General features: G+C 52.0%; 1 protein-coding gene across 1 annotated transcript; it reads right to left on the bottom strand.

Annotated features, from left to right (window-relative positions):
- Positions 1-5,423: 5,423 nt before the first annotated feature.
- On the bottom strand, positions 5,424-7,420 carry LOC119563884 (C-C motif chemokine 3). Its single transcript, XM_037880487.2, has 3 exons — positions 7,262-7,420; positions 6,787-6,901; positions 5,424-5,728 (listed from the first exon to the last, which is right to left on the bottom strand). The coding sequence occupies exons 1-3, from the start codon at positions 7,332-7,334 to the stop codon at positions 5,641-5,643; spliced, it is 276 nt and encodes a 91-aa protein (XP_037736415.1). The 5' UTR covers positions 7,335-7,420; the 3' UTR covers positions 5,424-5,640.
- Between the last annotated feature and the right edge of the window lie 8,480 nt (positions 7,421-15,900).

The following is a 15,900-nucleotide window of genomic DNA, read 5'->3' on the forward strand; positions in this document are numbered from 1 at the left end:
CCATATCCACCCTGAGCGGCAGCTCCTCTCCCTGCGCTGGGTGGTGCCTACGCTGTGTGAATCAGGCCCCACTGCTCTGCGGGCTATGGGGTGTAGCGCTGGTAGAGGAGGGGCAGAGCCAGGTCCCCTACTTGGAAGGTAACTTCCAGGGCCATTTTCTACCCTTCTCGCAGCCCATTTACTGCCCTTGCGCACAACTCCTGGGGCTGGGCACCCGCACCCCCACCTCCTCCTCCGGGGGGCTTTCTCATTCCCGGTCTCACTTCCTCCGCGAGCAGCACTTGCCGCCGCGAGCTCGTTGCGTGTTGTTTTTGCTCTTTGCTAGTCAATGGCTCATTCACAGCCCTGCCTCCCCAAGCTGGCATTACCTCTCTTCCCCTGCAGGAATGTGATCTCTGCTCCCCTGCTTGTGTCTATCCCGCAGGGACACGCTCTCCGTGCTGCCTTGTACCATTTCCGATGCCCCAGGTGCCGGGACATGGGGACATTCCAAAGAGAGATGTTTCGAATGGGCATCAAAATCCCTGACAGGTCGGTTCCCTTTCTACCTTCACAAAGAGCAACTCATAGAATCGTAGAAGTTTAGGGTTGAAAGAACTCAGGAGGTCATCAAGTCCAACCCCCTGCTCAAAGCAGGGCTAACCCCAACTAAATCATCCCAGCCAGAGCTTTGTCAGGACGGCCCTGAAAAACCTCTAAGGATGGAGATTCCACCACCTCCCTAGGGAACCCATTCCAGTGCTTCACCACCCTCCGAGTGAAATAGTGTTCCCTAATATCCAACCTAAACCTCCCCCACTGCAACTTGAGACCATTGCTCCTTGTTCTGTCATCTGCCACCACTGAGAACAGCCGAGCTCCAGCCTCTTTGGAACCCCCTTCAGGCAGTTGAAGGCTGCTTTCAGTCAGCTCCTGAGAAGCCACTGTGCTGTGACTACACTATTGGATTTTAGTTGGGTTCATAGCAGTAGCTTTCATGAGCCAGCTAGTCCTAGCTTAAAGAGCTAGGCTGGGAGGTGGGTTCAATTCCTGCCTCTCCAACAGACGGCATCTGAGTTTTTGGGCAAATCCATTAATCCCTTCATTTCTCCCACCTGTAAAAGGGAGCTCATACTCCTTCCACCCTTTGCTTCTTCAGACTGTGCACTCTACAGGGCAGGGCCTGTCTCTCGCAGTTTGTTTGTACAGTGCCTAGCGCAATGGGACCCTGAGCTCTCAAGGTGCTGCTGCATGTGAGGAATGAGTCCAGTCTGGACAATTGAAAACTCCCACCTTTCCCGTGGAGGTTCCTGCAACTTCAACTAGGCCCCGTTCTGAAATCACCCTCAAGCTGGTTATTGTAGGAAGAGGCTTCCTTGACCGGGACTGGCCACATTCCTCCACATTTACCCCAGACGTCGTTAGTCTCCACCCCACACAAAGACAGGAGGGGCCTTATCTGGTGTGATTTTGGTGATGTCTGGGGAAAGGTCTCTCCTCTGGGGCTGGAGGGCTCCTGATGGTCGTTTCTGGTCCCTCCCGTACCCCGTGTGCCAGAATCCACGCGTCACTGGCAGGCCCTCCTGCGGGAGGAGTTATTGGGTGGTTTACTTGGACTGTGAGCTCCTCGGGGCAGGGACCATTCTGCAGCGCCTAGCAAAAGGCTCTACGGTAATACAAATAATAGTCCTGTTCTGGCTGGTCAATAGAGTCGAATCTTTTTCCTTTTACTAGCGTAAGCCACGTCCACCTGGCGTGAGCTCTCTCCCCATCTAGCAGTGTCTAGGCCAGCCGGAGATCGATAAGCCTGCTACAGCCGGAGCTACGAGAGCCACATCCTTTAGCTCAGGCGGTAAAGGCTCATTCAGTTCTCATCCAGAGGCCCCAGGTTTGATCCCCGTGGCTGACAACCCACCCAGCTGTGCTGGTGTTACACGAGTGAGAAAAGACCCTTTGGTACAGTCCCCCTTTCCTGCTCCCTACACATTCTCCCCACTCCCTTGCCCATAGGGAGAAGGTTCGTCCTGTGGTTAGGCCCCTCACGTGGCTCTCAGGAGACAGGTTCAAGTCCCTGCTTTCCCACAGACTTCTTATCTGACCTTGGCCAAGTCACTTAGTCTTTCTGAGCTTTGGCTCCCCGTCTGCACAGTGGGGATTTTAGCACTGCCCCGCCGTGCGAGGTTGTGAGGCTAAACGAAGGCATGTGAGGTGCTCAGACAGGGTGGTGAGAGCGGCCAGATAAATACCTCAGATAGGTAGATCTGACAGGGGCTGTGGCCTTATTAAGATATCACCTACTCACTTGAGACTGGTCTGTGATCTGCTCTCCCCCGGCTCCTGGTAGCTGACCAGTGCTGTCCGGCTGTGGCGTGTCATTTCATTGGTCACTGTGACACGGTAGCTGCATAGCTGGGGCTTTGCCTTCGATGGTGGGAAGGGCAGAGGCAGGGGCCCAGACCTCCGTCTTACCGAGGGAAAAAGCAATATTTACTTACGATTTCTCTAAATAAATTTTTAAAACATCACACCCCAATCCAGGGACGGCAAAACAAATCTGCCCTATTTCTTTCTTAACAGAAAGAGCCAACCTTTCAGTCCCTGGGCAGACAAGGAACAAACGTTGTGCGATAGAAACCAATTGGCTTCTAAGAGGTAATGAAACAAAGCAAGGAGCTCAAAGACCAGGCAGCTGCCAGAATAATAATTCTAAGACACAGCTGACAGGAGGCCAAAGGCTGCAGACCCCAAGAGTCTCCAATCAGTGAAAACAGACTCACAAATAGCCCGTTGTCTCTATGACCCACCAGTGACTACAGGGGACTCCATGAGGCTGTGACGTCCAGGGCTGGAGGGCAAGCACCTGCAGAGACTCATTTGGGATTATACCCAGCAAGAGCACAACTCCCAGAGCCCACACCACACAATGGGGATGCAACACCACTGCGTGCATCCCGGGGCTCAGCAAATCCGCCTTCCCCAGCAACGGGGCTACCGCAGGTTCCTCGCAGTGGTGTCCCCATGGAGCGCTCCACCCAGCACTCCACTAAACCTGCACCCCCGGGTTCTGAACCCTTTGTTCTCTGTCTCCTGGAGGCGCCAGGCAGGCGCTAGCTGGATCCTCACGGGCGAGGGGGGAGACACGTTGGTGTCTATAAGGGAAGTGTCTATTGCTGAGTCTCACGCTAGATCTCCTCCGGGGAAAGATTCATGTCTGTGCCCAATGGATCTGGATCCAAATTCATGGCGGACACTCAGCAGGACTCCAGCCCTTTGCATGTGTAACCCAATCAGCAGGGGGCTCTGTCCCCGTCTCACAGGGGCGTTGGAATAGGTTTTATAGTGGGGGTGCTGAAAGCCACTGAACAGAACTGTAAACCCTGTGTATGATGGAAACCACTTTAAGCCAGGGGGTACGGCCACACCCCCAGCACCCCTAGTTCCAGCTTCCCTGGTGCCAGCACCCCGGCCGTCTCACCGTGGTTGGGCCCCATATAGAGCTTGATGAGCCTACTACAGCCTGGACTACCAGAGGTGGGTCTTTTAGCTCACACAATAGAAGGTCACGTGTTTGGACTCACAGGTCTCAAGTTCAATGCCTGCCACAGGGGTGTAGAATTACACATCCCTGAACACTCACCTGCTGCCTTCTGGGAGCCTGCTCTTGCAAGGGTTAAGTGTTGTCATGCACAACTCCTGTGGACTGCAATCGCCATAGCAACCAGGTAAATACACAGCCCATTGACATGTCACCAGTGACCTAGGCAGGAATCCAGGTTCAAACTGCCCCCTACTGGATGGGACCAGAGCTACTCAGCTGCATGTCACACTGCTGGCCTCATGACAGGCAGTGAAGATTTGCCTTTCACTCCAGCGGCGAGGGCCTATGCTTTTAGAGCAGGGCAATCCGGTTCCTGTCCCCAGGAAGTTACAAGCCGTGCAGCATGGGGACAGCTGCGTAGTTCCTAGGTAGCCACAGATTATATTTATACCAGGGCAAATTCATCCCCAGGATAATGCCAGTAACTTCAGTGGAATTACTCTGTGACTGATCCGGCCCACTGTGTCTTAGACATGGTGGATTTCTGGATGCTGTGTGCCGGGGCCACACAGAACTTCACAGCAACAGAGGAGCGAAAACTCAGAGCCTCCTGCTGCAAAAGCACCAGCCCCTACCACTGGCGCCAAAGGAAAATATTCCAGAGCTAGTAGCAGTGAGGAGTCAAGGACACACAGTCAAGCAGCTGTGATTCAGCCCTGTAGAGAGCAATGAACCGTTATAAACTAGCCAGCGTCACCCAGGGAGTCAGTGATAGACTGGCAATAAAACCCACCCCACTGCCAGGACTAGAACCAGGAGTCCGGGCTGCCAGCCCATAGGTCTAGCCGACAAGTTACAGAAGAAGGTAAGGTACAAGGTCAGTCCAGAGGGCTAAGGCCAGAAGCAGCCATCCAGGCTAGCGTCACATCACAGGAACCATTCAGAGCTGATGAACCGCACCAGGTTCGAGCCAAGTAGGTCAGCCAAGGCAGGGCAAGGTGTCAGGAGCAGAGAGGGGCCAAGAATCAGGAAGGAGGAGCAAGGCCAGGTGTCAGAAGGAGAGCTGGGGCCAGGACCCAGGAGCAGGGCTGGGGCCAGGAACAAGGCAAGGTGGCAGGAGCACACAGAAGGGTCCGTTGCAGCACCAAGCCAGAGATCCCCCTAGTCGCACAGCAGCCTCCAGGTGTTTTCCCTATGCCTTAAATAGCATGCCTGGGCCAATCAGGAAACACCGTGGGCACTGCCACTCAGGGCCTCTGTGGGCGGGACATCCAGTGGGGCTTGAGCCAATAGGACTCACAGGTTGCAGTTCTCCCATTTGCCAGAGGTGGCAGTATGAACTCAGCAGCTGCCGAGGAGCCACCAACCTGGCTTCCAGACCTGTGGATCCCCCCCCTGCTGGTTCTCAACTGGGGGGTCCTGAGTCTTGGGAGCGGGGGGGTCATGAACAGGAATCAGGGGGTCACAACCGCCCTCTCCTTCCACGTTGCTAAGTCAGGCAGGGGCCCAGTATTGGAAAGGTTGAGCCCCAGGGTTCTAACCCCCAGGCCATACTCCCTCCCCCATCCTTGACTAGAGCGGTTCACGCGTGACTCCAAGCCCTGCCCCACTCTGCTCCACTGCCCACGCATCTCACCCTTGCTTTACAAACATAACGTGGTTTTTCAGCCTTCTCCCTTTTACTTCCAGCTGCAAAGGGCTGGGGTTGGATTATTTTCATTTGGAACTGATATCGCCAGAGGCATGCTGCTGAGACCCTCAGCCCCCAGATCAGGGATCACTCCTGCAAAAGCTTCAGAGAGACAGCCCAGAGCATTCAAAGGTGTGTAGGCCCAGACATCGTTCTTAACACGTCACATTTTATGATTTTGAATCCTAAATCCTCATTAACAGGCACAGCCGAATATTTCAATTGCATTTTGTATTTTGTTCGATCAAAAGAAATTGACATTGATTTAACTTAAGCACAAATAATTTAAATATAATAAATTGTTGTTCCAGTTCAGAAATAAACATTACAAATAATATATTAAAATAAATTCTTTGTGGGAGGAGCAATTGCCTCCCGCGACCCCCGAGGACTTTCGGGACGGTCGCCAGCAGCTATTGCCGTCAGGGGCTGGTCAGTTTTGTTTCACGTGCTTGACATGCTCCTGGACCCATCGTGCGTTGGGATCAGAGCAGACTTCCCGGCCTTTTTTCGTGGTAAAGCTGCAGAGATAAAAACTCGATTCAGAATCTTCACAGGGAGAAGAAGGAAAGTGGATCCCCTGGGACACAAGCTACGGCCGAGCAGGTCGTGGAGACCAGATGGGTTCTGTGTTAGCCAACAAGACTGAGCATTGTTAAGAATAGTCAGCCAGTGAGGACTCCGCTTTTATAAAGGTGAAACCTTCGCAGCACCTTACTGCAGAGAAGCTGAGCTGTGCCTGGCTGCACCACTGTCACTGGATCAGCGTCTCCAGCTTTGACGTTACCACCTGGGCTCACCCCAGCAGGTGACCTTTCCCTGGTGCAATGTCCAGCTCTTGACATAAGGGACATCCTCCTCAATTCTGGTCCCACTGAGCCACTACCCTGGCTCCATGCATATCCCTTCTGCTGACTCATTTCTTCCTCCATGCCCATGCAATGAGTATCAGTGATCATCTAAAATAGTGCATATCCCGAATCTGAGTGACCCGGGGGATCACTGCTGCAACCCTTCTTCTTCCTCAGTCTGTCCCCTGCCCACCCTTTGTTACTCTCACTAGTGGTGTGCTTGCAGGTTAGAGCCGCAGCAGGTGTGGCTATGCCCATTTACCCCAGCTGTGGCTCTGGCCCCATCTGCCCCGACTGGAATGCTCAAGATACCCCAGCTTTCTTGCTGCCCTCTGAGGCCCTGCTTTCTGCTCAAAGAGAGCTGCAGGAGAATGCTTTCCCAAACTCCTGCTACTGAGTTACTCGGGGAACTGAAAGCTGTGTCAGTCCCTGATACAAGAACCCAGAGCAAGGGCTCAAGCATGAACCTTCTCCGTGGGTCTGCATCAATCCCGCCTTGCTCTCTATACATACCTATTGTAGGTATTTTGAAGGCCTCTAGAATTGTGGCATCCAAGGGTCACAGGGGAATGTGGAGAACTTTTGCATAATTGTCTTTCACCCCAGGATTAAAAATGCCTTTGACATTTGTTTCACGAGAACCCTGCAGATTCCCTCCCGCATCCGTTCATCCTATGGGGTTGTTTCTCTGCATGAACATAGAACGTCTGGCCGGAAATCATACTCACATTACAGCCGGCAAGGAGCACTTGCTGCTGGTGTGCCGGTACTTCACCACAAGGCTCCGTGGGATTGGCTTGGCAACATGGCTGAAGCAGCAGGAAGTTGGGGTGTTGACGCCATCTGGAAGGAAAGAAGAGACTTGCCTGACAATTCTCTCTAACCCCTCGCTGAACATGTCTGAGGATCTGAAGGCTTCTCCTGCAGTTCCAATCGGGTTAACTGACCCTCAGCTCCACCCCTCGCTGTCACTGTTCCCGGGCATCTGAGAGCAGGAAGACCCCTGAGATTGTTCATCTCGACCAACTGAAGTTTATGGCTGTTTCATGGGCTCCCTCCCAACCAGGCTGGGTCACTACAAGCCGCAGTGTCAGAATGGGGGACGCACCTTCCTACACCTGAACCCACCTTGACGTAGTCTGAACCCCTGTGAAAGTGAGAGCTCCGAGCGCTGCAGAAAGGCAGAAAAGAAACAGGACTTACCAAGCTGAGAATGGACCTGGGAGCAGAGGGCAGCAATGAGGAGAACCGCGAAAGCAGCCACACAGACCTTCATGCTTCTGCTGGGCGAGGAGGAGCGGCAGCAGCAGAATCAGAGCTGGGATTTTTTCAAGTTCTCCTCCTGTCTCTGATGCTGAACCACAGGCCCTTGTGCCAGCTTTATACAGCGGCGTTTTAGGGAAACGCACACATCATGCCAAGTCAATGATGACACACAGAGCCAAATTTTGCTGAGTTGAGAAATCAAAGAGGAAGTTGAAATCTAGAGTGACTCTCAAATTCCATTTTGGAGTTTAGGTCATCAAGAGTCCTGGAAAAAGGACAAAAGAAGCGAGGACATGAGTCCATTGTGGTAATGGTGGCAGGTTTGTCTTTGAACTAACGGACCTGCCTTTGGCGGGGACGAGGTGTGACACAAGACTCAAAATGAAATCTGAAGTCTTGAGTCCCTAATTCAAATCCAGCCCAGGTTATTGATAATTGAAGGTCATTACAATAAGCTTCTGGGGACAGGAACCTACTGTCTGTGTGAAGCTCTTTGGGGTAGGGGGCATCTTTTTCTTCTCCACTGATGGGGATTCCACAACCTCCCTTGGAAACGTGTTCCAGAGCTTAACTACCCTTATAGCTAGAAAATCTTTCCTGATATCGAACGTAAATCTCCCTTGCTGCAGATTAAGCCTGTTGCTTCTTGTCCTACCTCCAGCAGACCTGGAGAACAACTGGTCACTGTCCTCTTTGTAACAACCCTTCACATATTTCACGACTGTTATCGCATCCACCCTCAGATTTCTTTTCTCAAGGCTAAACGTACCCAGTTTTTAAAACCTTTCCTCATCCATCACATTTTCTAAGCCATCTTTCTTAAAGTGCAGTGCCCAACAATGGACACACGACTCCAGCTGAGGTCTCACGAGTCCCGAGCAGAGCGGGACAATTACCTCCTCTGTCTTACAGACAACACTCCTCTTAATACAGCTCAGAATGATATTAGCCTTTTTTGCAACTGCTTCACATTGCTGACTCTTATTCAATTTGTGATCCACTCTCACCCCCAGATCCTTTTCAGCAGTCCTGGCACCTAAGAGTTAGTCCCTATTTTGTAGTTGTGCATTTGATTTTTCCTCCTGAGGTGTAGTACTTGGCACTTGTCTTTACTACATTTCATCTTATTGATATCAGACTTTTCCAACTTCTGAAGATCTTTTTGAATTCTAATCCTATCCTCCAAAGTGCTTGCAATCCTTCCCGACTTGGTGTCATTGCAAATTTTAGAAAGGTTTCAGAGTAACAGCCGTGTTAGTCTGTATCAGCAAAAAGAAAAGGAGTACCTGTGGCACCTTAGAGACTAACAAATTTATTTGAGCATAAGCTTTTGTGAGCTACAGCTCACTTCATCGGATGCATGCAGTGGACTTTTAGAATTTTAGAAAGCAAACTGTCCCTCCATTGTCCGAGTTTTCGATGACAATGTTGAATTGAAAAATACTCTGTTTTCACTGAAAATTTTCAAGTTTTCATTGAAAAACCAAAACTCTGAATTTGTTTGCAAGGGGGAAGGGAACAAAAGCTGTTTCCCAGCGAGCTCTACCAATCACGCTTCAGTATGGAACAGTGATATTCCGATGGCTGCCTGGTGACCCTTGTGTGAAATGAGTTAGGGGAGGGGCCCAGCCCCATTCCTGGTGGACAAGAGCCTGTATCGCAGGAAATACTCTCACAATTCACACTTTCTTGATGGCAGGTTCTGCAGAGAAGCTGAGGACTGAATCGGCCACGTAGACTGGTTCTCCTCCCAGCCCAAGATGCACTTTCTGCTGATCAGGGTCAAAGGCTCATTGGTGAGGCAGTTCTGGGACTATTCTAGGCAAAAGCAGAGGATTTAGGGCTATCGGTCCAGCACCTTTATTTGTAATTTAATTAAACATCTGAATGAAATGCAAGGGACATTAATAGACTTTACTTGCCTATGAGTTCTACTGAGGCCATCAGTGATGACAGAGGATAATGGCTGGATGCCGTGGGTGCCGGCTGATTAAATGGACAAGAGCTAGGAGACTGGCACCATCCCTGCTTTTCTGTCCCTTTGGTGCACTGCTGTTGGAATGAGAGGCCGATTGGCGGGCTTCGAACTAACACGTGAACCCGCTGGCTTCCATCGCCTGGCTTTTGACCCTTGAGCTGTGGAACTCAATGGCTGTGACCCGCTCTGCTCTGCTGGCTGACAGCATGGAGCTAAGGATTCGGAGTGCTTGGGCTTTGATTGCATTTAGGGCTTTCCGGCTTTCATGCCAATTCCTGACCTTTTTATATGGAGACACACCGATGGATTTGACACCTTTGAATTATCCGCTGTATTGTAATGTGTAGCTTGGCTCTGAAAAGGGCCTCTGCAAAAATCCACATTCCCGCCTTCCCAGCTTAGTGTCTCTTGGAGCACAAAGAGTTTTCTGAGTGCCGGCCTTGCAAACTCAGCCTGAGATCCAAGAGAAGTGTGGGGCTGCCGGTGTGCAGAGATCACTGCCTACCATGCTAACAAATATTGTCTTCTTGTTGCCTTTTACTCCCCTGTCTGTCTGTATCCATCCATTGTCTCTTGTCTTGTACTTAGGGCAGGGACTGTCTTTTGTTCTGTGTTTGTACAGCACCTTGCACACTGGAGTCCTGGTCCAGGACTGGAGCTGCTAGGCTGTTTAGTGACACTGATAATTGGTTCTTTCCATTTTAGCCATCAGCAATGCTTCAGCATCCTCGGTAATAAAGGTCCTGTCATCAACTCTGCCCTCTGTGGCACACGATTGCCTTCAGTACAGAGGGCAGAGGGGTAACTCTGTGGAACTGAGTACCCCATTCTGTTGCCATGCTGGTCTCTCTCTCGCAGTTGTATTTCATTGGAGGGGTTAACTAGAGTGAAAAGCAGAAACAACTCATGTTAGTCACTGACCCATCCCTGGTCTGAGTCTGATACACCACCAGATCTGCCAGGCAAGAAAGGGCCCCATGCACTGTCGCTTTAAGTGTGTGGTTGGTCATTTCTATTTCAGCCAGTCTCTTCTTATGAGCTTGGTATCGTTAATGATACAATTTGTATTTGATTGCGGCGGAGTTCTGATTTGGGGTTCAGTTCTGGGGAGTTTGGGGGTGGGGGGAATTTGTCAATAGTAAATGCTCTGTGCTAATAAAATTACACCAGATAAAGAACAGAGGAAGGTAAGGAGCTGAGTTTCTCAGCTGGGCTTTAAATGTGGCTAAATTTGATCCAGAGGCTGGAAGTTGAAGCTAGACAAATTCAGACTGGAAATAAGGCGTAAATTTTTACCAGCAAGAGTAATTAACCACTGGGACAACTTGTAAATCAAGACTGGATGTTTTTCTAAAAGCTCGGCTCTAGGAGCTATTTTGGGGCAGTTCTCTGTGAATTCTTGGAAGGTTAAAATGAGCGCAGAGTCACTGAGAGATTTCTCCTGACCTCAGAACTTCCTCTGCGTGCAACCAAACAGGCACGGGAATCGCAGGCAGGATCTGCGCTTTAGGCTAAGGAAACCTCACACGCTTTTCAAATAACCTCTCCTGAGCTCCTGGCTAACCAGCTCTGAGGACAGGAGGCAGCTCGCCAGGTGCCAAGACCCGCAGAGGTTTGGGCAGGAGAACATCTCATTGCTGCCTCGGCCTGTCCTTGTCCCATTTCCAGGCCCCCCCTGCTTTCCCCAGAGCCAGCTTCACGCATGTCGATTACAGCAGGGCGAGGGAGCGGCCATGGCAGCACCGACTCCAGGGCCACTCAGCAAGAGCAGAGCTGGTTGAGTCCCACCAAAAGCTGGGATGCTCATGGCTGGGAAACCGTGCAGGAAATCTGAGCAGCCTGACTGGGCCTGAGCTCTCACGAGGGGAGAGAAGGACTCTTTCTCTCTGGGGACGGGTCGGCAGGCAGGTGGGGAGTGGGGCGGGACTGTGTGCGACTGAGTAAGTGATGGGCAGGGAGCCCGGCCTTGTTCTTCTCCCTTCACATCTGACACGCTTTGGGGTCTCCCTGAGCACGACACAGCCCTGGCTAGGGAGTTCCCAAAGCCAGCCAGGGCCCCAGAGCCAAGCCCCATGCCAGGATCATCAAAGGTTGGGCGACTCTCCGACACGTACAGGCCAAGTGCTGCATCTCTCCCGTTCAAGACCCATCCCTGCCTAGGGAGGCCCCTGGAGCAGAAAAGATGGGCCTGTGGTTCCCAGACCCATTCCGTGGCTGGGTGGAGGAGGATGGTCTCATGCGAGGCTCATTCAGCAGTGCGGGGAATGTCAGGTAGCTGGTGCAGAGCCATTGTCCCAAAGGATCTCACAGGAACGCAGGACTGAAAGGGATCTCCTGGGTCATTGCTATTGCAGACAGCCCTGTCCTATCACCCACTCAGGGCTGGTAGCCAGTGCTCCCACTGGGACGGGGACATGCTGGTGCTTTTGGTGTTCCTAGAGCGCAGAAGAGCACGTGGAGCAAACGCTCGCACTTGGAGGGCAGGGAGCATCTCTTGGGAGAGGCGTGTAACCATTTCACGTTGCGGGGGGGGCAGCTGCGTTCATGGGGGGGGAAGGAGACCCTGCCATGTGTACTGGCTGGAGGCAGCTGGTTGTGAAGTTGGTCCAGGGGAAAGCGTAGAGACATGGCCACCAGGGGCCTAACCCCCTAACCACGAGGCAGCACCCCCAGCGAGCACCGTCCATCACAAAGGCCTCTGCCCCTCTGGCATGGCTGCAGGAGAGCAGAGTCTTGGGAGCTGGGGGGGGCAACAGTGAAAGCCATGGCGATGGCTGATGCCGCCCGTAGCTCTGCCGTCTCAAAGCCCCGCCTTAGCCCCCACGGATGTGACTCAGGCTTCCTCAAACTGCGATGGTTTCCGCTCAGAAGGGGCAGGATATCCAGCCTCATCTGGCACTGAGCCTCGCGCTCAGACAGAGTGACCCAGGCAGCATCCATGGTCATGGTCTCCCCACCCCCCTACTCCAGGCTGAGCAGAAGTTCTCCCCAGCCTCCACGGGGAGTGCCCCAAACCGGCGCAGGTCTGCCCCGTCGCTGCCACGCGGACAGCTCTCTGGCTGGCACAGAGTCACTGCTCCCTGTGATGGGGGTGGGGCGGCAGGGGCAGCAGGTTTAATTTTTAGAGGTGCCCAGAACGGGTCCAAGTCTCGCCTCGCCCCACACCTGCCTTGTAAACCGATATATATATTTTAAAATAATGAAAACGTGGACTGGAAACAGGAAGCATTTAACAGTTTCCCTATATTGCACAATGTGGGAGTGGGGGTGGGATGAGGGCTCTGGCTGGGGGTGCGGGCTCTCGGGTGGGGTGGGGCGGGGCTGGGGATGAGGAGTTTGGGGTGCAGGCAGGCTGCCACGGGGCTGGGGCCAGAGAGGAGGACTCCACAATCCCCCTGCCCTCTCCCCCCCAGCAGCACACTCACCCGGCACCATCACTGCACGTGCTCCTCGGGGCCGGGCCCCTCTCAGGACCCCAAAGCCCCCTTGCCTCCCCTGTAGTGGGTGCAGGAGGGGGAGGGGGCTACCATCACATGTGGCCTCCGCCCCTGCTGCAGCTTGCTGCCCCTCACGGTAGCCTCACGGGAGATGGGGCTGCCCCTTCCCAGTGTGGGGCAGGAGTGGTGGCTGCGGGGGGCGGGGGGGAGGGAACGCGGATCACATGGTCAGACAGTCACCCAAGCCCCAGTAGCTGCTCAGGTGAGGTCCAGACTCCATCCCCCGGAAGCCCCCCCAGCATTGCCTCCCGGTGGGTGCGGGGGAGGGGATCATGTGTGCGCCTTCCCCCCCCCTCCGCTTTTGTGCTGTAGGCAGCAGTGTCCACCGCGGCCACCGGCAAGGGAGCGCAGAGCAGAGCTGCAGGGCAGCCGCCCGCTTGAGGCAGGGATGCTCTGGGGCCCGGGGGAGGCGCACGTGGGAGGCAGGCAGGGCTAGGGGAAAGACCGGGCTTCAAATATTGGTGGAGCCGGGCCCCCAGGCCCTGAATATTCCTGGAGCCCGGGCACCACGGGTCCATTCAACTCGCCGCCCCTGTGGGTCGCAGGTCACCGTTAGTCACCTTGCTGACAGCAGCAGTTCCCCATGTGCCCCTCGCAGCTAGGGCCGTCCATGGCGTAACACCAGGTCTGAATCGGACCGCTGGTCTCCCCCGGGTCTGCAAGAGGACCCAGCTTTTCCAGGTGAGTAACTGTGCAAGGGGGCATGAGAGAGGCAGCAGACAGAGTTAGGAAAGTAAAACCACCCTAATTATTTATTTATTAGTCTTATCACAATGGCTCAGCGGAGCCTAGTCAAGGACCAGAATCCCAGTGTGCTAGAGACAGTCCCAGTCTCACCCGATGTTTAATTACAAACTCAGAATTCACGCCAGGAGGCTACGAACTCTGGGGCATGAGTCACGAGTGACTCTGGTTCAGAGGGGATGTGGGGCAGCGATCAAAGATAAGAAATCAGTACACACATGGAAAAACAGGGAGGTTAGTGGCAATGAATATGCATTAGAAGTTAGGAAGAGCAGGCAGGCAGTAAGGGATTGTAAGTATCAGTAAGATATAAATGGCCAAGTGGGCTAAGGACAAGGGGGAGGAAGTTTTTAAAATCTGTCAGGAACAAAAGGAATCCTAACTGTAAAGGTCCCTAGCCAGACAGAGATGGTAAAATTGTTTCTAGTGATATTTTTCACTAAAGATTTCTGTTCTGCATCTGGAATAAAGCTGGATAGTGTATGTGTCTCATATAACGATGACGAAATATTTTCCAACCGAATAGTAACTGAGTAACTAATGTTGGACAGCTTCTACGAAAGTTAAACATTTTCAAATCAGCAGCCATGGATAAGTATTTATTATCGGTCGTGCTGTATCACCTGGGGACCCCCATGTGGACTAGGTCCCAGTGTGCTAGGTGCAGGACAAACACAGAACAAAAGACATTCTCTGCCTCGAGGAACTCACAATCTAAGTATAAAGACACCATATGGATACAGACAGACAGGGGAGTACAAGCCAACAAGGAGACATTATCAGTCAGCACGATAGGCTGTGATCTCTGCACGCCACATTTACAAGCAAGAGATTTAAAGGAGTTGGACGTTTAAAGCAGCTCAAAGTATTTGGCTGTCCAAAGAGAAGTCGCAGAGGTGACTTGTTCATGGTCTATAAGTGCCTCCACATGGTGATGATTTCTGACAGCCGAGGGCTCTTTAATCTAGCAGACAAAGGCAGAACAAGGTCCAGTGTCTGGAAGCTGAAATTAGAAAAAGTCAAATAAGGAATAAAACTCAGCATGTTAACGATGAAGGGAATTAATCATTGAAACAGCTTCCCAGGGAACGTGGTAGATTCTCCCTCACTTGGTGTCTTTAAATCAAGGATGGACGCCTTTCTAAAACCGGTGCAACAAACAGATACTGGATTCAGTGCAGGAATCACTAGGTGAAATTCTTGGGCCTGTGCTCCGCAGGAAGTCAAACTCAGTGGTTCTCAAGCTTTTGTACTGGCGACCCCTTTCCTAAAGCAAGCCTCTGAGTGCACCCCCCCCTTATAAATTAAAATCATATTTTATATTTAACACTATTTTAATAGCTAAATTTATAACTCTGTTGTTTATATGAATTTACTTTTCTCATCACTTTTAAATTAAAACTAAACCACATTTTTACTGAATTATTGTTATAAGCAGAACAGGGGGTTTTAAATAGTTACTGTTTAATACAGGGAGTGTGAAGAAACTTGGCCAATCTCACTGTTCACAGCAGACTTTGCACTCCGTTGCAACCCTTGCTTCTGCACTGCTGCCTTCAGAGCTGGGCAGCCCCCACCCATAATAACTTCATGACCCCCTGAGAGGTCGTGACCCCCAGTTTGAGAACCCCACACTAGATGATCATCATTGTCCCTGCCACCCTTAAAATGTATTGACATGAAACCAGAAGACACTCAATGATCTCGATCAGTACAGACTCTCCGCAGAGTGAAAGCAGAGACGCGCCTGAGAAGTGAAACTGCTGAGTTAGTTACCGCACGGGCCTTGCACAATGTGACCAGCTGGTAACTGACTCTGATCATTCACAAAAAGGAAGCCAGGGCCTCATGATTGCCTTTCCCCAGAGAGCAGAGACCAGCTAAGCAAAGTCACCGCAGGCTCATCCCGCAGAATGTCATTAAAACTTTTGCACTTTGGTGCTGAGTTTCAGCTTCCATGCCACTGGAATGGGTTCCCCAGGGAGGTGGTGGAATCTCCTTCCTTAAAGGTTTTTTAAGGTCAGGCTTGACAAAGCCCTGGCTGGGATGATTTAGTTGGGGTTGGTCCTGCTTTGAACAGGGGGTTGGCCTAGATGACCTCCTGAGGTCCCTTCCAACCCTGATATTCTATGATTCTATGCTATGATTTCTCATAAACCATCAAGGTGGCTGTCTAGAACAGGAGAACCCTCCACCAAACTTCTTGCTGCCTTTTAATTTAGACACCTAAATGTGTGTGCACCATGAAGAAGGGATCCCTGCCCCATGAGGGGATTCCCACTGGACAAGAGATACACATGTTTCAGGACAGGCTCATTAACTTGACCCTATATCAAGAAGAGCCCTGTACCCTCAGT

The sequence above is a fragment of the Chelonia mydas genome, chromosome 17 (assembly GCF_015237465.2).
Source record: "Chelonia mydas isolate rCheMyd1 chromosome 17, rCheMyd1.pri.v2, whole genome shotgun sequence".
Classification (NCBI taxonomy): domain Eukaryota; kingdom Metazoa; phylum Chordata; order Testudines; family Cheloniidae; genus Chelonia; species Chelonia mydas.

Excerpts from the sequence above, each read along its gene's own strand:
- LOC119563884 (XM_037880487.2), bottom strand. The coding sequence starts at position 7,334 with ATGAAGGTCTGTGTGGCTGCTTTCGCGGTTCTCCTCATTGCTGCCCTC. Across the intron at positions 6,902-7,261 it reads CCAGGTCCATTCTCAGCTTG|ATGGCGTCAACACCCCAACT; the intron begins GTAAGTCCTGTT and ends CTTTCCTTCCAG. Across the intron at positions 5,729-6,786 it reads TGCTCCTTGCCGGCTGTAAT|CTTTACCACGAAAAAAGGCC; the intron begins GTGAGTATGATT and ends TTATCTCTGCAG.